This window comes from Ambystoma mexicanum, chromosome 2p (genome assembly GCF_040938575.1).
Source record: "Ambystoma mexicanum isolate Mex_15411 chromosome 2p, UKY_AmexF1_1, whole genome shotgun sequence".
NCBI classification, from domain to species: domain Eukaryota; kingdom Metazoa; phylum Chordata; class Amphibia; order Caudata; family Ambystomatidae; genus Ambystoma; species Ambystoma mexicanum.
This window is the reverse complement of record NC_090923.1, coordinates 1,269,567,888-1,269,590,948: the sequence shown is the minus strand read 5'-3', so window position 1 is coordinate 1,269,590,948 and position 23,061 is coordinate 1,269,567,888. Positions and strand designations below refer to the sequence as shown.

The 23,061-nt window shown below is 42.7% G+C and overlaps 1 protein-coding gene across 4 annotated transcripts in view; it reads left to right on the top strand.

Annotated features, from left to right (window-relative positions):
- SHISA9 (shisa family member 9) overlaps nt 1-22,069 on the top strand; it is a 1,679,367-nt gene extending 1,657,298 nt beyond the window's left edge. For all 4 annotated transcript variants that reach the window (XM_069645589.1, XM_069645587.1, XM_069645586.1 and 1 more), the window contains one exon: nt 11,515-22,069. In XM_069645589.1, the coding sequence (XP_069501690.1) occupies nt 11,515-11,879 (365 nt within the window). In that variant the 3' untranslated portion in view covers nt 11,880-22,069. The remainder of the gene's footprint in view (nt 1-11,514) is intronic.
- Nucleotides 22,070-23,061: the final 992 nt, after the last annotated feature.

Here is a 23,061-nt window from a genome sequence, read left to right as displayed (position 1 = left end):
CCACATTTTGCTCAATTTCAACACATGTAAAATAGCTATTTCTTGCATCCAACCCCTGAATTCAGTTTCCTATCTACCAGTCATTCAATTATCATTGCTAGTGTTTACCTGAAGCTATCCCAAGCGCCTCCCACTAGTTTTGAATCCCATTTAGAGAATTAAATACATTTTTAGGGTTTTTCCCATTCATTCAAAGCCACATTCAAAAGCATTTGACCTGTTTAAAAATCATTCCTGTTTATCTCTGCTTGCTGGGGGAATTGGGATTGAAATTGCATTTGTTGAGTGTGTATATTCCTGAAGCCTGTTTTCTCTCCATCCATCTAGATATTGCATATTAGTGGGATTGAGTAGTATCATGGGGAAAGAGTGATTACATTGCATTTGATTGAACACACAAAAGTATTATTTCTGTGCTGCATTAATTTCCTATCATTGCATTTCATTGAACCCACATAAAGTTTATTCTATGCTACATTATTCTTCTCATCCATACTCCTACTGATTAAAGAGATTGTTGATTGTAATATCACCCAACACTGATCATTGTATAAATATTAATAGTGTGATATCTAGATATTGGGCCTTATTATGACCCAGGCGCTAATGGGTTAACGGCGCTGTAAAAGGCTGCGCCGCCGTTAACCTATTATCGCCTAATTACGAGGTCCCTTTGCGGGACCCGGCCTTAATGGCTGATGTAGGCCAGCCGTTAAAGTAGGAACCCGCAAAGGGACCTTGGTGCTAATTACGGTGCCGCAATTTGCGTCACCGTACTTAGCGCCTTCCCCATTCCCATTGAGCCCTATGGGGCAAAAATGGGAATGGGGAAGGGCCATGGAGGAAGGGGGAATTACTGCCCTGCCAACCTTGTAATGGGGTGGTAATTCCCCCTTTCTCCATGGCAGAGTCGGTAACTTAGCACCATGGTCTTCCGCCAGGGTCGTAATGAGGCCCTATGTATGTAATGGGGAAATTATAAAAGCATACACACCCTTCAACCTCAGATGTGAGTGAATGGGACATTTCGGCTAAGTGACACACTCCACAGTGCCATGCATTAGCCACCACTGGATGTTTACCTTCACTTTAGAGCCACTCGTCAATGCATTATGGGTATGCAAATGTGTTCATAGTCTCTCTAAATCTTGAGGTGTTAAAGCTTGTATAACAAAGCAATGCCCTATAAGACAAAGATAGTTTGATGGCACAATAAGCATTCTGTTGATGTAATTTGCGTACTCTAATGCATTGCTCAGTGATTCAGATTCTCAGGTGAACTTTTCGGTATAGCTCCCAGCACCATAACCTTATTGCTTTTTTCTCAAATGGCCCCATTGCTCCAACTACAAGCCAGGTATGTGGCTCAGTATAATATTACATGCAATACAGGGGTCAGTGTTTGACCTCATGGGCACATGTTCTAATCCAGGCAGGTGCACTCTTCATCCTTCCGAGGTCGGCAAAAGGTGTACCATTGAGTTAGATAACAATAAACATCTGTTATCACACAGTAGTACCAAGATACCCCTCTGGGGGTGACTGTGCGCTCTACCAGTTCACATGTGGTGCCAGGTTATGTCACTATAAGGTTTCAGGTTATACTGCAGGGGTGATGCCTAATAAGGGTGAAGTATGACTGCAACCTCTTGAGTACCATCATTCTGGGATGAAAAGTACTATGTATAAGTTATCACTGCTATAGAAAGGTATGTGTTCCTGGAGCAAGGTATGTGTTCCTGGAGCAAAAGCTCGACATGTCAGATCATATTCACAGTAAGACTGCATTGTCTATCTGGCTCTGAACTGGAGGGGAAATTCCAATGGTGGTTCGTGGGTGGGGCTGTGCTGTGTAAACTTGCCTATAAAGGATCTCGTTTTAGGAAAACCACAATTACAAATATAAATATACACCCAAATGTCTGTCTTCTATGTGCCCTCAGTCAATTTGATAGAGCGCGTGCAACTTGGTAATCAGAGATTCCTGTCTCATGCTTCTTTTATGGGGAGACATGGTGGGAATAAATTTCAAAAAAGAAGGAGTGAGGGTGAGAGAGAGAGAGACAGACAGACAGAGAGGGAGGAAGAGATTGATAGAGCGGGAGAGAAAGAGAAGGAGAAACAAGAGAAAGGGAGAGAGAGAGAGAGAGGGGGAGAGAGAAGGAGGGGAGGACAAGAGAGAGAAAGAAAGAGAGGGAGGGAGAGAGAAAGAGAGGGAAGAAGAGAGATAGAGAAAGAGAGAGAGAATACACTCTCTTTGAGGGCTTGGCTGCACTGATTCTAGATTTCTTTAGGAATGTATTTAATGTCACCAAGAAACTAACATTGATTCATCACGAAATACATGAAAATAATGACCCAATGCCTATATGTTTTCATAGTAAATCAATGCAGCGGAATAGTGTATTTAAAAGGGAACAGAATGTATGAAAAAGAAAAATATAGTTTGGCTGTGGTACCTTAAGAGTTAGTATAAATGAATGACCCCATTAGGGCCACCTGAACAGGCAATCATGCTCGTCTTCAGAAGCCTAGAATCAGTTGATCACTCTCAACAATCTAGGCAATTAGTTCCCCCCACTGGAGGAAATTAATTCCACAGACACTGGTCATTTCCTGACTTCCTTCTGAAAGAGTCGTTAAGTGGGAGTGTTCAAGAAGCCGCAACAGGAGAGGTATTTGCAGATTGCCGGAAATGAAAATCCCCACCAGGGAAATGGAAGGCACTTCAGGATTAAGTGCTACTGCTGAAGCTAATGAATAGGCAAATGATTTCCTATGACGCATCCAATAGATGCAAATGTCTCAAAAGAATGTTCATTTTTGAAATCCTAAACGACTGGAGCTGTGCGCCCCTAGTCTAGGAGGACTGGTAGAGAGTGTTAGTCATGGAAAAGGAAAGCCCTGCATACAGGCAACATACCTTACGCCATCCGAGAGACGCTAGTCCATTTCTGGTTTTTATTTTGCATTCTGGCCCTGTATTTAGGCATTAGAAATCTAGAAATGCATGTATGTATGGCCCGGTGGGAAAACTATTAAGATATGATATGGCATTTATAACAGGCCTGTACACAAGGGTTTTAAGGCGCGATTAGTACAACTTGATTGGCAGGCTTTCACATTAAAAAGTATTGGCTGGCGAGAAGTGGCACCAGGTTCATACAATGCAGACAACAAGCACAATGAGATGATTCCGTCGATATCTCTACACATTTAGATAACACATTCGCTATCTCATACCGCACCATTAGTCTACCTTGAGAAAGGCTTCATTGGTAAAATAACTCATTTCCATAATTGAATGGGTAACTTTCTAAGTCCCTGGACCTCATTGCGAGGTTGGAGGTAACCATGGCGCTATTAGCGCCATGGCTGCCTCCAAAACCTTACCGACTCCGCCCTGGTGAATGGAGCTATTACCGCCCCATTCCAAGGTTGGCGGGGCCGGTAATTCCCCATTCACCAGGGCCCTTCCCCATTCCCATTTGAGCCCCCAGAGGGCTCAAATGGGAATAGGGAAGGCGCTAATAACGGTACCGCAAATTGCTGTACCGTTATTAGCTCTAAAGTCCCTTTGCGGGTCCTGTCCTTAACGCCTGGTATAACCAGGTGTTAAGGGAGGACCTGCAAAGGGAACTCGTAGTAGGGAGGTAAGGGATTACCGGCACCGGTGCCCCTACCGGTGCCGCTAACCCCTTACCGCCCGCCTCGTAATGAGGCCCCCTGTCTAAGTTTTAATGCACAAAGGTTTAAAAGATTCAAAATTGTGTAGTGGACTGTATTAAAAAGGGAAAAGCTGTACTTTGATGAAAAAGAAAACATGCTATGACATACTGACACTATTCAGTTCTTTTGAAATACTGATACTATTTAGTTCTTGAAATCAACATCAATACAATTTAACAGCAGTTAAGGATACTACTGACAAAAGGACGAGATACCAACAAAACTATAACCCTACTTCTAAACCAAAAATGATATGACCTTAACTAATCCTACTTTTGGTTAATGTTCTTTTTTTAACAATGTTTGTTGAGGCTTTCAAGTGTGTTCAATTGTTTGGCTGTTATTTTATATTTGTATTTTGTGTGAATATGTTGCTTTTTATGCTTGTGTTTAATTAACAGCTATTGTAATCCAACATTTGTCATTGACCGGTTAGTTTTTGTGAAAGTAGTGATACTTATACGGGCCTCATTATAAGTATGGCGGTACGGTATGAATGGTACCGGCACCGTTCATACCGTACCACCATAGTACGAGTTTCCCGCCTGGGTGCCTGACAGCCCGCCAGGTCTGACCTGGTGGGCTGTGCGGCACCCGCGAGGGAGACCCGCAGATGCACCGGCACCGTTATCAACAGTGCCGGTGCATCCATGCTCTTCGTCCCCACTCTGCCCTATGGGGCAGAATGGGGATTGGAGCACGGCCATACAGCCACCCACGAATGGGCAATTAGCGGGCCATTCAACCCGTAATGGGCCGGTAATTGCCCATTCGCGGGTGGTGGGGCCGGTAGCGAGCTTGGCGGTAGACGTGCCTCCCATAGAGGCACTGCTACCACCAAGCTCGTAATGAAGCCCTACTTTGGACGGTGTAGTCAATTTGAGTTTGTATTATTTCAGTGAAATGTGTATTTTTCAACTTTTGCTAGGATGGTTAATTAATTAATTAATGGGGGTTTTAGCATTATAACCCCTGTGCGTTTTTTTAATGTAAATGTTAAATCAATATTACATGTATGATTGTTTTTAAAACTGTTTTGTTTATCATGAATGATAGCAACATGTAAAACATGTAGTGTACAGATGTTATGGGAAATGTTTTTTTTTCTTTTCTGTTTTTTACGACACATTTATAATAGGGTGAGTTATGATTGCATTGTTGCTGCCTTTAAAGCATCCATTTATTTTCTTAATGCTTTCCTGTGTGAGCATGAACTACCGGGTAACCAAAACAGAGAACACAAAACAAAGTATTTGTTTGAGGATTTTCTTAATAAAACTGATAGGCACAATTGGATCGGACGTCTCTGTAAGACATTGAATGGGTAACCAAAATACAGAACTGGGGGGGGGGTGGCTGCTCGGGTAGTGGGGCAACATAAAAGGAATCCTCCCTCCATTGTCTACGATGATGTTGCTCAATGTTCCAAACTTCCTCAGGGTTCCTAAAAAGGTGCTCTGGTACCCCAGTTTAACCAAACGTGCCAAAGTAAAGACGTTTTTTGTGTCAAAGTCCAACAAAAATGTTAAAACAAAACAAAATGCCCTTAGTCCTGTGGTGAGGGCTCCAGGAATCTCCATACCCAGATAGTGGGTCCCAGTCAGTACATCCGGTCGGTCGGCCATTGGTCCTGTGGTCCAGGAGTTTGGACTCCAGCCTGTCGTGGATGATCCTGGGCTCTGGGCCATTCTGTTATCCCAGAAAGAGGCAGACTGTCAAGGAGGGCCATTCTCTTGATATCCTCCTCTCTCCTGTCCACCTTCCTCCTCCCTCTCTATTGGCTGTGCACTTCTCTCCCTGTGACCCTTGCTTCAGCACTCCATATGTTTGAACCTCCAGGGCCTGTGCCTCGCTCTTGCCCACTGAGGCTCTTTGCGCACCTGGGACCCACCTTCCTCCCTGTATTGTGCTCCTAGTTTTCTCCTCTGAGCACCACCCTCCTCTTTACTTTCCATCCATTTCTCTCTCCTTTGAGCACAAACATTTTCCTCTGTCACTTCTGTGCTACTTCTAGGGCCACCCTTCTATTATTACACTTCATTGCTCCTTCGAGTCGAGCCCATCCTACTACTCTTCCCACAATATCACTTCCTTTCCTCACTCCTTAGAGCACCACCCTCCTCCTCTGTCACTTCCTTAATCCTACAGGTACAAAACATTTTTCTTTCTAAACTCCTTTGATGTATTCATCAACTTACATTCTGCATACAACAACTTCCAGGCTCTCTTCTTAGCTTGGCAGACCTTATTCAACAATATTCCCACCTCTGCCTTAAAGTCTTCCATCTGCTCCTTATACTCTGCAGTCGCTCCCTTCATCTTTGCAATCAATACTTTAACCTCTTTTTCATTCCCCTTAAATTCTGCAGCTTCTCCTTAACTTTGACGGACCTGCCCCTTGAACTCTGCAACACCCTTCTTATACTATACAACCTCATCCTTACTCTCCTCCACTTTCTTCTTATTCTCTCAACTTCCTTCAATAAATCTCCCACCCCATTTTTCTCCAGTAACGTCCCCCTCTACCTCCTCTCACTTTACCATGCTTCTCCAGCCTCGTCAAGCCTCATACTCCTTCCTCTTGTCACGCTCCAACTCTCTTCATACTCCTTCTATTCCTGCTTCAGCCACTTGCCTTCTTCCTCCAAGTCCCCACTGTAATTGACTTAAAGTGTGGGTTAATATATGTCCTTGGCCCTGATTTCCAGCCTCTCTTTAAGAAATGGTGACTCACCATTGATATAGAGTAGTTGGGAGTTTAAGTGGACTTGATATAGAGTAGTTGGGAGTTTAAGTTCTCTTGGAATGGTTGAGTATAACGACTTTTCTGGACCACAGCCTCTGGGTTTTTTCCCCTTTCTTGGAGTTCCCAACTTCCACTTCAGTTTGCTGGTATTGGCATTGCTTGGTAGGTCCTCAGCCTAAATCATGTCCCCTTCTCTGTGGACCTAGGAGCAATTCTTGCACCTGCAAGGGGTGCTGAGTGTGCAGGTACTGCTGACTCCGCAGACTACAGCTCCATGATTCCCTTAAAGGTGCACCCTTATTTTTCCGATTGGTTCTGAGGGCCCCTGTATTGAGGTCTTAGGTATATTTTATCTGCCCCTAAAAGAGGCCAGGTCCTACTTCTACAAGGGATATGCCCAGGCCCCTGACTAACAAATTCACCTCAGGGCGGTCCCTAAAGGTGTCATATTGAGTCTGGAGATTGACCTGGGAGGCTAGGGTTTCTGTTGCATGCTTTAACTTCAGGGAGATTATGGTTGTTGTAGTTCAAATGTGGCTGGCCCCTGCTATTCTGTTGACATGCAGCGCAGTGGTACAGGGATTTTTCCAGATGCATCCCCTGGTGTTGCCATCTTGAAGCATATGGGTTTCGGTGCTCAGTACCCAACAAGGGACTTTGTCACACCTGGTTTCTTGTGAGATGTTCATGTAAATATTAACATAGGCATTAATGTTCCCTGCCAACCTGTACGGAGGACCCAAGAGGGTATCCAGTAACTTGCACAAGATAAAATCCTTAGAGCATCCATGTATTGCACTCAATTAGGCTCTGAGGGTGGGCACTGCATCGAGTACCTTAGGTTAAGATATTGGATCAATTTGTAGGAGGCTAATTATTTACAAGTGCCATTTATTTTGTAGTCACCGTTGTATGTAACTCCAAAGTATTTGACGGTAGGCAATGCCGCCACAAATAGACATGTAAGCTGGCAATTTTCTTTGTTTTGAAACTTGAAGGACCTGAGGTTGACAACCTATCAATCAAAATTTCACTCACAGGGTGAGTATATACATGTATTTAATTATCAGACTTATAATGCATATGAGACTAACCACTGCACTTTTCACATGGAGTCAATCCAGGGAATAGACATTGTTGTTTGTACAACTAACCCATATTTTCCTCTCTCACTCCGCACCTGCGTAACTCCCATACACCCCAGCACTCATATACAACACAAACACTATTGTACAACACCTCTGCCATAAGAAAGAAGCTACCTTTCATGACAAAAAATGTGAACATTTGCTACTCACATAATTCTCTATCCACCTCAACACAACCCTCCTGCTTAGTTCATAGTATACCTTTCTTCCTTTCACCCATTGACATGCCTTTCAGACATGGGTGACTAACAGGGTCCTGGCCACCCACTCACAACTCTAATGACTGACATGGACACACGCATAATAGCACCTCCAAATTGTTTCCATGCTTTGGACTTTGGTCCCATCGAGGGCGTTCAACCAACAGCGTGTTGGGACCATAATTATGGTGAAAGGCGCTACACAAATGACAAAATGAATTAATTGTAAATATATGTGGGTTTTAACTTTTTTGTAAGCAGTATCCTTAACTGTTTTATCAACTTTAGATTTTGTTTTATCCGTTTTGGTAAGGAAAATAGTTGTTACCATCTCTGTTTTCTTTGAAGCATTGTCTTTGTGCTGATTTTCTACAGAGACATGACCCAGACACTTTTTGGCCTAGGCACTGGTGAAGTCCTTTAGCGCTCCACCTAACCATTTGTATTCATGACACTACAGCTCATGAATACAACTCCCATAATACCAGGATAATGGAAGCATCCTCAAGTTCACGCAAACCGTTTATCATCCTTCGCGAGTGTGGTTCCCTCAATGCACCCCCATCGACTGTCACCAAAGATAATACCTGGTGCAGCAGCATGCAAGATGCTTTCACAGGCAAAATCGCTGAACTACGAAGTAAAATCAAAGGTAACGCAGATATCATTGCCTGCAGCCCGCCACAATGCCCTCTAACATTTCCCCCAACTACACACATCTCTTTTGTCTCAATCCCATCGTTGAATCTTATCTGGCCAACATCATGAAAGGCCTCAAACCCTCATGATGCAAAGGTGATATCTGCCATGCCACCCTGGTCAAACAATGCATAGAACCTCTCATTCCTCTAATTATGTCCATCACCAATGCCTCCTTTGCTGCAAACACCAACTCTTTGACCCTCAAAGAATCAGATTACTCCCTTTCTTAAAAAAATCTCACCTGACTAGTGCGACGAAGGCCTTAGGCCTACCTTCTGTCACTTTAGCCAGATACTCCGATCTGAAGAGACTCTGGCTTGCTTTTCACATGTATGCAACAGGAATGCGGAAATGCTATATAAAGAACAATTTGGTCCTCATTACGAGATTGACGATAACCCGCCTCTACTACCGATTCTATGGGTGCCGGCAACGGTGGTACGCTCCCATTCAACGGAGTCCCTGGGAACTACTGAATCACCACTACTGTTGTGAAATGGTTCCAGTGATTCAGTAATTTCTCTGCCGTTAGGGGCCTGAAATCCCGGCATGTCAGACCTGCCGGTAGTTCACTGTCGCTCCTGGCAGACCCGGAATGAGTCGGTCTGGTAAAAATGCCAGAGCCAGTAGTAACACCAGGATTTCAAACGATGGATTGAATTGAATAGATAACAATATTTATCATTCTGAAGAGAAAACAGAAAGAAAGAGAAACACATTCTCAATTAAACATAATCAATACTAATTCATAACACAGATTAAAAAAATTAAAATGCTTAATCTGTTTATTGCTTGAACTCCAAACAATTTGTATCTTGGGTTCCTGCTCAATATGCATGATATCTGCTAGGATTGAGATCTCAAGTATCTAGTCTCCATTTTAAAAAAAAGAAAGAAACACCTACTATGGCCTATCTGCAATCCAAACAACCCGTCAGAAAAGGCTGAAACAAAAGAAGGAGTAACAGGGAACATGTGTGTGCTCTGCCAATCAAACACACGCAGATTAGTAGACATACATTGAAAAAAGTACCTGACATATGTCTTTATCTTTAATAAGGAAAAGTACTCAAATTAAATTTAAAAAAAAAAGCATTATGGTTTTGATTCAGAAAAGTAGCTGTCTGTGTTATTCTAACTGTGTAGTGAATTAGATGTACCTGCAGATAATATAGCAGCAAGAAGAAAAGGGTTCCTCGGATTCCTGCACTACTCAGTGTCGGCTTTACCTTTGTCCACCCAATGCACACATTTTCTATTAAGGTGGCAGTCAGAAGGGCGACCAAACACCTTAACCAAACAGGTGTGCATGAACCTGGCTGTATTTTAGCTTTAAGCTATTTGTGTTGGCCTATAGAGGCATAGAGTATTCCTCTGTTTTCTGTTTTCCAGGTCTTCTGCTAGACTCTGACATTATATTCCTGACTCTGCAACAAAACCATGACATCTTCACCTGCACTAATTCCTTGCTCAATGTTCTCCAAATGTGCATCATCTGAGGCCGAACTGTCATCAAGTCTTTTCAACTTCTTATTAATACTGACCCTAAAGAGGTTGTGGGTCTGCCGCTTCTCCAGCACAATCTCCATACACGCTGCACTCTCCATCACACCTGAGACTCAGTGATCTGCTCCCCACCATCTCCTGCCCTGCTTGCTTTAGATCTGTGGCTGTCAATTGCCCACCTTCACCCTCAGCTGTTAGGTCCCTGCTTCCCTCACTGTGTTCTCCCCCCTGTGATTGTAAAGTGCTGCGTTGCTTCCCAAAGCTAGGTCGAAGCTCAATAAATACCCCAATAATGATAATCTCGAAGGTACTCTCAGGCAGAGTAATTGCAGTCTTAGGGCACGTTAGTATTGTCCCCAAGGCAATAACAATGTTCTTAATGAAACTCAACTGCCCAGATGCCATTATGCCAGGATGTAGCACTGCAGTTTTGATTCCCCGCACTCAATTTAGAAGACTGACTCACCACTGCATACTTTGTTCATCAACTACCAGCCTTGTCATCTAGGTGCTATGCTAACGCACTGTCACCAACTTAATTCAACACTCCCATTCACTGGGCCACAATGTATGAACAATCTGGTAATTGGTGACAACCCAAACCTAAAATGGCTGCCACACTAATACATGTGCTCTTCCTCATCTACACATCATCTCTGATTTGAGAGAAATTCCGCAAAATCAGGGAGGCTAACATTTCTGGCAAATCGGAAAGTAGCAATGTTGTGCTCACCCTGATTGGTGAGAAGGGACAACTCATTAGGTGGTCATAATTCTTTGTCCACTATGATTAGCTGAAGGTTAGTTGTTCTAGCCAGTCCATGTCCACCACTCCCACCAAAACGACGAATGGTCCCTGCTAACAGCATTTCTGATCACCTTTAATTGAACGTCTTGTACCTTTGCAAAAAATCCGGAAAACAGGGAGGTCCTGAAACCTGAAGCAGAAGCTCTTTTTATTCCGACTAAAGGTGTTGCTCCTCAAACAACCAATTGAAGATGCTTCCAAATTCTAGTATCTGTCTGGTAGGATGAGGGTCAATGCATGTTTTGTCTGTTGAATTTCTTTCCCTCACACTTCAAAGTCATGGTAAGCTGCCATATGATGAGGGGTTTACAATAAAGTCCAGTGAACAGCACCCTGGACTGTTTCTCAAACGCTTTGGAAAGTACCACGAATCGGAGAATTGGAGTGGTGGGCTATGTGCAAATAATCATGACCCCCTGGCTCAGATAGAGCAATTACCAAACAGTAGTAAGAAGGGATGAACATGAAGAACTACAAGAAAGAGTGTATGAGTCATTTGCATATTTATTTTTAATTTGTCTGATTATGCTTTCTTAAACAATTGCCTGTAATATCTAGATTATGTTAAGAGTGATTTTCTACTGCTTTTTTTGAGAAAATATAATGAGCATTGTTGAATCCTTACACTTCCATTAACATAAGATTCATTTTATTTTCTATTTGTATTCCCAACAGCTGAAAAAGGCAATGATGATTTCTACTCCAAACGCAGACACCTTGCTGAACTAGCGGCCAAGGGGAGCCTTCCTCTCCACCCAGTCCGCGTGGATCAAGAGAGATCTTATAGTCCTGATACGGGGACTTTGAAACAAAATGGTCAGAAGTCAAAAATCACCAACCCACACAGTCACCCTCTGGCATACAGCACTGACGTGAAAAGCTGGGAGCAAAACGAACACACCCTCCGACGGCAGGCATATGCAAACAAGAAGCACTGCCCAATGGAGCCTGCAAGCGATCAAATGCCTGCACGGAACCAACATTTCTTGCCTCCGCAGCCGTATTTTGTGACCAATAGCAAGACTGAGGTGACAGTTTGAAATTGAGAGTACAAATGCATTATCCCTTCACATCAAAAATGGTATCAAAGAACAAACAAGAGCAAAAACTTCCACTGATATACGCCCAGTATGCAGTCGATTGGAAGTTGGACTGAGTTGGTTGGTAGCATTCAGCAATACACTGAAGGTTTAATTTAGGGATTCAATTTATATTTCACACTGAAAGATAACCCTGGTGACTATTTTTTTTACTAGAAATTAAATTTGATGACAAAGAAGTAGCACAATCATGGAGGGTCTCGACATTTGCGAACTACGTTCATGGATCGTTTCCTACTTGGGGAGAGAGGACTTGATGCTTTGCTAAGTACATTTCTCTGATCAGTATTTTTGTAAATGGACTATATCAGTCATTGTCACCCATCCCTGTGCGAAGGACAGGGCTGAGTACTTGGTTTGTTCCTGGGTCACTTATTCCTCTTCATAGCATCACATCCAAGAGTAACCGAACGAGAGCCAGTTCCTTCCAAATTCAACGAAGACTGTTACATACAAAGGGAACTGGAATGCTCAGACTTGGACAATATTTAGAGACTCACAACAAAGGCAAAACATTTTTTAAACAAATGTTTCTAGACCTCTCGAACGAGAAGTGTCAAATCAATGGAATTTTGGGGTGGGAAGGTTCACGGGATCTCTTTCTTCATGTCAGAGCACCTGTGATTTTATATGCAGGCAGTTACAGAAAAAGCTCACTACTGTCTGAGAAGTCTTTTATTCTATAAATGTGTCAGACAACTTCAGCCGTTGGGCCTGAAAATCCAAAATGTGGGCGGTGCCTTTAATGTATTCCTATCGTTCAATGAAAGTCTTGTTTTAAAAGTGAACCCTGTGCTCCAAAAGCTGATTTCCTGATTCTTTATTAGTGGGCCAGGGTTGCTTTTATATACCACATATATCTCTGAACCCTACAGAGGGAAAATGTTCTCTCAGAATAAGAATGGTGCAATGTCAGAAATGATCGTCGACGATTTCTGTCATTCGTCGACGATTTCTGTCGTTCGTCCAACTGCTTCTCTTCTCGGAGAGTAGGTGCACCTCGAAAAGTCAGATATTGGAGGCAGGCCAGCAATGGGTAGAAGGGATTGGTTGTGTCAAGGAAGGCAGGAGCAGATTGACCAAATTGGGAGGGGCGGAAAAGCCCATTTTGTGGCAAGGTCTAACCATGATTTGGACAGAATATAGCAATAGAGGCATGTGGCAAGAGGATATGGGAAGTCTGAAGGGTAGAACAGTAATTGTGACAGCATGACACATTTGCTTTCATCACCAGCATCCTCCAATAGGCACAACACATTGTTTCTGTTAAATTGGTCTCTCCTTTCTCATTAACGATTCTCTCACATGTGGTGTATTTTGGGGTTTTGTTGTGAGTAAAGCATTGCTCAAATCAGATCATCTCTGTAACAGGCTTGGCCAAAGGTGACTGGCATCTGAGGGGGAACCTCAACATTGTTCATTGGTGCTCCACAAATGTCCATAAAAAATGCAATGTTTCTGAAACAGAGTCCTCATAATTTGGACCTAACTCTTGAGGGCATCGCGGAAAGGTGCACCATGCCGTTTCTAAACCTGCACTAAAGGAGGACTGAGCACGATCCAAGAACCAGCTTACAGATAGAGGAGAACAGTGGTGAGAATGGGGCCATGCAAACAAACGCAAATGAAGAGCATGAACTGGTTGACTCACTAAGTTGTGTAATCTGAAGCAAAAAGTTGTGTTTAGCCTGGGGGTCACTACTCAAAATCCCGGCTTGCTGACCCAAGCTTTAATCCATTCAAAGTCTGCTAAACGGATGACCTTAACTAGGCAATGGTACTTTCTGGTATTAGCGTCAAGGGAAATTCTGGGTGGATTGTGCACCACATAAATGATCCCTTTTGGCATTGTTACCTATCATTTGTTTATTTCCTTGGTTTGCCACTATGGCATGGTAAAGGGCTTACTACTGGACTTTTAATCTTTTTGGACCATGGTCATTGAAGAAGGAAATGCACAGTCACTTGGATCAGAACTGGATACATTCAATCTGACCCAGCATGGAAGGATGGACTTTATCGGATTCCCCAACCTTGTCAATGCAGAAGAATTGCCCACAATTGACACAAGCACCCATTCCTTTCACATCTGTATTTCATTTCTAAAGCAGAAGAACTTTCTGACAAATGTGATTAAATTCAATAATTGAGCTTTCGGTCATAGTTAAACACTTCTGTGAATTGGCCTTCGGGGAACCGAATTAGAAGTGTCCTTGCTTGTTATGATCCTTCTGATTCGATTCTTGGATGCGCGTTGTTACACGGCATCATGGCAAGTATGGCTTCCAGTCAAGTTAAGAGGTTATAACCGGGTGGCATTGACGCACTACTAATAGGGTGACCTTTATGGCGAATATGACCTGTACTGCACCAGGAAAAATATAGGTGGCATCGTTTTCATACCACCCAGTGAAATGTGTTTTTCACTAAAATTTACATGCACTAAACCCCCTTACCAATATGTGTCTTTTTTGGCTTACAATTAAGTAACTAGTAGAGTATTATATGCGTTTGGACTTGCAAGTGTTGTCCATTTGACGGTCCATTTTGTTGCGCAATCTGTCTTGTAACAATGTTCTATTATATATATATATGTGTTTTTTTATCGAGATAACTGTTTTTTTTCCTTCTTGAATTTCCTCTAACTTGCTACCCAGAAAAGACTCCCACTTCTTCTGGTTGGGGGCCACGCATGCAAATCAAGACCAACCATGAGAAAATTGGAAGAAGCGTGTCGTCGTCTCCCATTATTGCAATTCAAATAATCGTCTAGACCATCCCTCTCTATATATAAACACGCACATACAAGTATATCATTCAGCATATCTGCCATTCATGGCCAGTGATGTTACTTCTGACCTATGTACTGCACTGGGATTAGGTAGGCCTCCTGTCTTGTGGGGCAACTCCTGCTGTGCAATTGGTAGCAGTTCAATGTTTTTTGTGTTGAGAAACTCGTCTTTGTTGCTGTTGAACCACTGCTGAGGCAGTGCATGGGATGGTCTGTGCAAGCTCACGGGCAACAGTATGATGACTTAAACATGAAGGTGTGCAGCACTTTTGACCATTAATGACAGGTGGAGTGGGGTGGGGTTAGCAAATGATCACCATGGGGCTCCTTTCAAAGTAATATCATGTAATAAAATGAGTGATTGCTGATAATGCAGACATCAGACATTGCTTAATGTCACGTATGCGGGAGGCTACATTCTTTTGGATTAAGTCCAATTAAGTCTAATTCTCATTGTGTACAGCTGTTGGAAAGTGAACCCTGGACTTTCTATTCTGTCTCTGACACCAATAGTACAAGGTAGTTCACAAGAAGTTCAAAGGCTGTTCTACGGGAACTGGGTGTCACCACGACAGGCATTAGCACCTGTGTGTTATTTTATTATTTATTATTTTGCTTATAAAGCGCACCAAACCCAGAGGTATCTAGGCGCTTAAGCTTAAGAGATTGGTTACAGTGTTTATGGGTACAGGTCAGAACGCGCAGGAAGTAATTACCTGATAGAAAGCGATACAGAGGTAGTTACATCACATGCAAAAGTGCAAGAGTTCAAGTGGACACAATAATGGAGCCTAACCCCTCAAGGTGGCTGCGACACAAAGATGCAGTGAAGCTAATCAGAGGTGTCTGTGCTATTTCTGTGTTAATGACCTATCTCAGCTGCTTGCACGCCCCCTTCTGTAAAGTGGAATGTGATGGCTCTGTGGTGGCTTTTCCTCATTTGTAGAGAGGCGTTACACATTCAGTTAAGGCCATTATCTTTGCATTTGCTTTCGGAATATAACCCACCTCTTTTAATTTACACTTCTCAATCAACTTTGCTAACATTGCCAACGTGCAAAGGACCTATGATGGTTCTTCCCTTGTTATCCTTGTTTACATTAACATCTGGGCAGCTGTTTCCTGTACCCTGCTATCTCTAGGTCTTCTGAGAGATTTGGAAGGCTTACACTCTACAGAAAGAGATCTAGGACTAAATTATAGTAATGGACAAACTCTGGACCAAATGCGTATGACCAAACAAGGTGTTACTTCAATACCACTTCAATCCCGACTGGTTGGTTGTACTGATTTTTGGACTTGTTGTCTTCGATTTACTCCCATTGCAAAAACGTCCACATGTCATAACCATACATGTATTAGACACATTTACAAACAACTGGCACTTTCTAACTCAGTGACCTTCTTTAATTACATGTCCCATTTATGAGAGAAAGTTATTGGTTACTGAAATCGTGAACAATTTTCCCCTGTGTCTTATATAATTATCATCCCAGTTAAAGTGTGGGAGCTATCTCATAACAGCAGGGCAATTAATGATGTATTGTTGAGGTGGATGATAAAAGCACTAAGAGACATGTTGAATGAGCCTTGAGGAAACAAGACTTAACAGCAGACATATTTATTTATTTATTTATTTATGTATTTATTGTGCATTTGTAATGTGCTTATACATCAAGTAAACTGTGTTTCAAAGCACCCATTTGAACCATCTCACTAAGTATGGAGTATACATGTCCTCCACTCAATGGGAATGTTTGAATCCCTTCATTGGTGGTGCTGCATTGCCCCAAAAGGGATTTGCTAACAACATACTGGAGATTGTGAAGCCCACCTCTGCTAAGGCAAACCTAGCTCGCACCCAGTAAATGTGTGACACTATGAATCTCACCTGAACAGTGATGCTTACCATTGCAATGCTTCCGCTGTCACTTTTCTTTCTGAAATACATCGTGAAGCGCTGACAAAGCAGAGGAAGGGCCCTGAATCACCATTAGACTCTTGTCCACAATGGATTTTAAAACGCTACCCACCAACCATCTTTCATGGCTTAGCCGTCGTCAATTCTCCTGGTCAGGGGACTGTGTCATCAGTTCCTGTAACAGCAATTGTTGCGCCACTGCTGAAAAATAGCGTCAATAAGTAGGTCCATCGTATGTAGCTTACTTTCTAATTTCTAATGTTCCATTTCAGGCAATGTCTATGGACAGACCTCTAGGAATCGCAGGATCTGTAGATACACAAAACCTCTTGAAGGTGGTCCATGTGGCCTTCTGTTTCTGAGAGGGGCTGAATCCACGATAGTGGAAATAATGGCAACACTTGATTATCTACAGAGGGTGGTCGACTTGGTTGGTGTCGGTACCCTGATTCTGCTATACCTTTTTCTCATGAGTCTGATACGATCGGTCAGTTCATCCATTTGTGGAGATTGCATTAAATATTGATGTGTCAGCATCCCTTATAATGGATCAATTCCTTTCCTGCGGATACACTAAATTCATTGCCTCAGTCACCTATCAGATCACCAACAATACCAGTTAAATGTAGAGTCCCACCGGGATTGGCTATTTGTCCCTAACATTTGAACATTTATTTGTTACAACGCCTACACATAGTTTGGTCTTACAGCACTCATTTGAATAACTTTACTGATGGCACTAAGCTTTTGGTCAAACTGGCAGATTATTCTGGGGTTTCCCAGCCTGCTTTCTCCAACCGAGTCCTAGCAATGATGACTGGATAGTTCTTCATGAATTTAAACTAAACTTCTCCAAGACAGGAAGTATGGTTGTTTGAACCCCTATAAACGCATGACCCCAACTGTATGCGATAGTCCAAATCTTACATGAAGATAACCACATGCAATCACATCTCAACACCACATGAAAGCTGCCGACTGAAAATGCACCAACGCTCTGTGACCGGTTTCTCCAAACTGAAGCTGCCCAAAACACATCAAAACTCTCCTGCTCTTCTCCCTCTCAATACCACTAACAAGCCCTGCAACACCCCTTCCTTTGCAGACCCATCAGAGCGACAAGAGGCCACGCAAGTGGCAACAGTGCCCGGTACAAGACCCATAATGTTGATTTCTTAGATGACTCATGTCACAAATACGTCTCTTCTTAAAAATGTTCAAGATGGTTGTCCCCACTGCTGGCATTTTCCCATAACTACACTGTTGCTGGTATTCTGTCATCTAGAGTAAGCCACAATCTCTTACTTTGATCTTCCTTACTATTTCCTGTGTTTCCTGCACCAGCTACATAACACTGCAACCTGTAAGGTGTTCCAACTTGCCAAATATGATCACATCCCCCACTCTGTTCAACCAATGAAAGAGTGGATTGCAATTAAGGCCATACATGTAGTCCACAAAGGTCCCCTTATTAATATTCAGCTCTTAACTTCGGTTCGCCTTTAGCCTGTCTTCATGTTCCTTCTATATGCAGAAAACAGAGAATGAGAAAAAGAGCATTCTCCATGCAGGAGCTAGATCGCTGTGCTAGTCACCTTGCTACCTATTGCAGATCATTTACATATAGATTCTTGGAATTATGTGCGCCGTAAAACCGGCTTTGTGCGCCATTCTGCCCGCAAATCCCTGTTTCACAAATGGGCATTTGCGAGCAGAATGGCGTTCAAAGCCTGTTTTTTCGGCACACATAATTCCATGAATCAGCCCCTTAGTCTTCTGTTTAAATGTCAAAAACCTTCTCTTCTCACAGGAACTACATTGAGATTTTGTCAACTGACCCTGCCAAGAAGTCTCCAGTTGAAATTGTGAGATTCACGGATGACTCATAGCCTACCATAACAAATATCCAGGATCCCATGGCAGATGTCAAGTTGTGATTTTCTGAGGGAGTTATGTCTGACCTGATACTACAAGCAAACAGCTGAGATGCAGAACATTAGATCATTGCAGGATGTTCTGGGAGTTTTTGCCTGGCGATAATGGCCCTATAGATCCAGGTTTTTGCTCGAGCCTTCGACAAAGGCATAAGTCCAGTACAGGATGGCAAAGTCCCAATACGTGGCTGTTAACACTATAAACATCCTGTGGAAAAATCTAAGGCACCAATGCCCTTTTCAAGAGTAATCCGCTATGCATGAATTGCACATGATTCTTGGTCTTAAAAAAACTACAAATCAAGATGGCCACCATTGGAACTAGTCAGGGGAGTCAGGGGAGCTTGGGCTTGTGTCTCTTTACTACGTCGGCGGTGGTCAGCATGAGGTGAAGATGCCACGTCAAGGAGCAAGTGGAGATAAGTCAAGGGCAATTAAGAGGTGCACGGGGGAGGAGCAGGAATCCAGGGACCTATGATGGTGCCTGTGAGGGAATTTAGCCAAATTGAAGGCAGAGGCACTGTAAGAGAGGTGCTGGTGGCTGGGACAGAACTGTTATTGTCGTATTCATCCCACATTAGTGGACATTTCTGGGCCACATATCTGTCCGCCCGATTGTCTGGAGCCTCTCCCGTGGGTGTTAATCAACCGAAATGTCATGCTAATTAGATTCTGTATGGACGTTTCCCCAAATAGCCAAATAGCCAGTCATGGATCAGATTCCTAAACTGAAAAATAACAATATTTGCTTAATGCCGCTCAAGTACTGAGCGCCCTCACAGGTGCTGAGTGCAAGAATCCTGCAGGAATTAACAATATATTTATAGAGGCCCTCGTACTGTATCTGAAATTAACACCATTTATTCTATCCATTTTATTCTTGTTAAGTTCTGTTACTAACTTCACCTTATATTTCAATTGTAGGCTTTAGCTTTACTCTTGTCACACTGATGTTTGCTGATATTGTCTACTGTTTATTCCTTTTAAACACCATCAATGGTTTTTAAAAAAAGGCTGCCAATCAATCTTGTTTTTTTTTTCTCTGCAAAGCTCTCAATCTACATTAAATGTGTTCCTTTATTGCTCCCAAATTCAGCATAGCTTCTATGGCGCTCAGTCTGACCGGGAATTCTCCTTTTGTAGCCGTGGTTAAAGACACGTGGAAGTACCTGAAGACAAGGTTGTTCATTTGGTTCTTTCCCATGTGAAGAGCTTACAGACGAGAATGAAGGAGAAATGAACATGACAATCTTCAGCTGTTGTGTGGAGCACTATCCCAGCAGCTGCCTTGAAGAAGATTTGCGACTTCTGCTTAATGCCTCAGGAGCTCCAGCAGTCAGTCAGATTTTACCTTAGAGTCACTGCTGAAATCACACAGGTGTGGCTATAAGAGGTCATTATGTATATAGTTCATCATCCAAGATGATTTCCGCAATCACTCTTAAATGCTCGTCGACCATTTATTTAGTTTCTTCAGACCTAGGTTCTCAATTAAATTGAATCACACTTTCCAAGGTTAACAGTGAAGATCGCAATTGAGCTGATTTCTAAAAATGTCTCATGATTGAATGACAATGACTCCCATGCCTGCTGCTCCTGTGTAACATTCCAGTATCAGGAGGATAGCTCAGGGGCAACGTGCTTGCCTTTGAAACAAAACAAAATAGAGCATCACAGGTTCGACCTGGGTCGCGCTTAGAAACCTCTCGGTATAAAGCGCGTTATAAATAACCTATCATACCATATCACATCTTAACTGGAATGCAGGTAAAGTTTTTTGCTCCCTGATCCTAACAGTTTCTCCCTCTGAAGCTGTGTAATTTTGTATAGGTTACTTTCTTCCAACAGAACATGCTCAAATTAACAGGCGTTTTGTCTTCTTGTCACGTGGAACAACACTTATGAGAAGAGATAATAGCAAATTATTTTTAAAGGTTTATGTACAGTGTGAATCTAAACCTTTTATCCTAAGTCTTGTTTATGATTAAAGAAGTGATTTTGCTGTCATAGTTCTATGAACATGTCTGGGCTAGTTATGGATGCGGCAGAACATGATGACATTACTTGACATTACTTCAAGTGTGATCAGAAGGCCATGCATTATGCCATGGTAAGAGAGGACTGAGTTTGTCCGCAGTGGTCACCATGCGAAAAACATGTTGCACGTCATTTCGTAAGACATGTCCAATCCTGGATGTGCCACCGCACATGCAGGAGGATGCGCTGGGACAGCGCAGCATGCGCTGCAGCGTGCGCTGCAGCGCGGTGGTGGATCGGAATTGGGCACTGCCGGGCAAGGGGAGAAATGTGATGGTGGGTCAGAGCATCAGAGAAGGTAAGGCAAGGGTAAGTGGATCAGGAAGGGTGGCGAGAAGTCTGGGTAATGGTGAGTGACCGATGTCTTGGGGCTGATCAGATTATGAGAGAAGGAGTCTGGACCTGAGTAGCAAAGGTTCTGGGGTTATCCACCAGATTAGGCAGAGTGGTGTGCAAAGCTGGGGACACTGAACATTTTGAAAAGGATTCCACACACTGATGGTTGCACAAAGGAAAGCAGTCCACATGCAGAATGGTGGCCCTTCCACAGCAGCACATGTAAACTAAATACAACAAGAAGCATCTGCAATGGGATGGAAAACATTACAGTTACCGGTAAATTAGTGGATATCCACAAATTGCCCCTTTCTCTTTTTGGCACAACCTGACATTCCCATTACCAAATGCACATGTTCAACCGAATTTTTTCCGCCTTTGACAACAGTGCATTATATCTTTTGGATGTTCAGAAAACCAGCAAAAGGACATGCCGCCTCTCAATGGAAGCTACAGTGACATGACATGAGTGCTACGCGCCAAAAGGGTTTTTGAACGGGATTGAATCGTGCTTTTGTAAATCAGGCCCATCGTCTTTATGGTCCGTCGCAGAATAAAAATTCTACGCTGCCTTTGGTATTTTTTTATGTCTGCAAATTACAGGCAAAAATAATGGGATCATGATATGGTTTTTATGTTTTTTTTTCATTTTCTTTATTGGAGGTTATGGATGGCACCACTTCAGAAGGACTCACTGCTTGAGACTGTGGACATGTAACATACCCACTCAAGAAGTAATGTCAAAATGCATTCATTTGCCTTTCACTGTCTTCACAGCTGGTTGTTTGACTTAATTTGGCCATTTAAATGAAATGATGCTGAAAAGCAAAGATTTCTCAATACACTGCTCATAGACTGCGATCCACTCAGGTTAGGTGCAAACCTGGGCTTACTTTGTGTGAAATACTTCAGTACCTGTATGTTCTGTAAGTAAACCTGTGTTTCTCCTTGTTGACACCTACAGAGGGTATGGTTCTTCTGCTACTTCCTACTACAATACAACATTTCTTTCTGTTTGTTTTTTTAAGAATGTTTATTTGTAATCCTATGTATTCACTATATTATATATGAATTTCTTACCTGGCAATAAACCCGATTCTGTGTTCATCAAGCGATTCTGGTTTATTGGGTGACGATGTGGTTCCGTTTGCGCTGGCAACTAATGACGGGCTTCCAAGGAGAGCATTTTTGATGAAACCAAGCAGACCTCCAAAATGGTGGACTGGGATTTGGGCACCACTCTCTGGTGGGTATCAGATGTAAAAGTGATGTTAGAACCCCATGCAACACCTTTACACCTAGTTTAACTCCTCCTTTTAGACACGAGGGAATGGAAAATAAGTTTCCGATAATGGGGGCATGGAATGGGATCACACTTTTCACCTCACTTCTCGACCTGCCTGCAAAAAAACAAGTGTTTGTTTTGACTGCGAGTCTTTTTCATGCTTGCTGAAAAAACCTTAAAATTCCTATTGAACTCGCCAGATTTTAGATTTTGCTAAAAGCTGGTGTTTTTCTTAGGAATGCTTTGTACACTTCTTTGCACCATGGTGCACCTGGTTTAAAACACATATTTTGCACTTTGTAGTGTCAACTTTGAAAATTTCATCGAGGAAATCAACAATTATTGCAAACGAAAATGCACCTAAGTTGGTGGTCCCCTCTTTACAATGTTGACTGTTACAAAAACGACCTCCCTGATCTTTGGTTCAGGTGGGAACTCATCTCAAAGGACACCATGTGAGGAATGGACAAGGTCCTGCTAAAGCAAAATGGAGGTCAGGAATAAGGTGCTCACCATACAGTGTCCAAGGTATGAGTGTATGGTGATTTATTCCTTCATGTACATGTTTCCTTTAAGTTTAGGTAGTTCAATAAGTCATCCATTTTGATTTCAAGAACAGTTTAACTGTCAAAGCAACCCTCTGTCTTACAGGGGTCATAACAAATAGGAGTATGTTTCCTAAATCAACGTCACAATGCTACATGTCCTTTACCTTCGTCTGCATTGGAATCCGACCATATCTGAAAAAAAACAGATGGAAACAAGTATTGATAGGGGCACGTGCAATGATTTGTGTAGATCTGTCCTTCCTTTGCCAG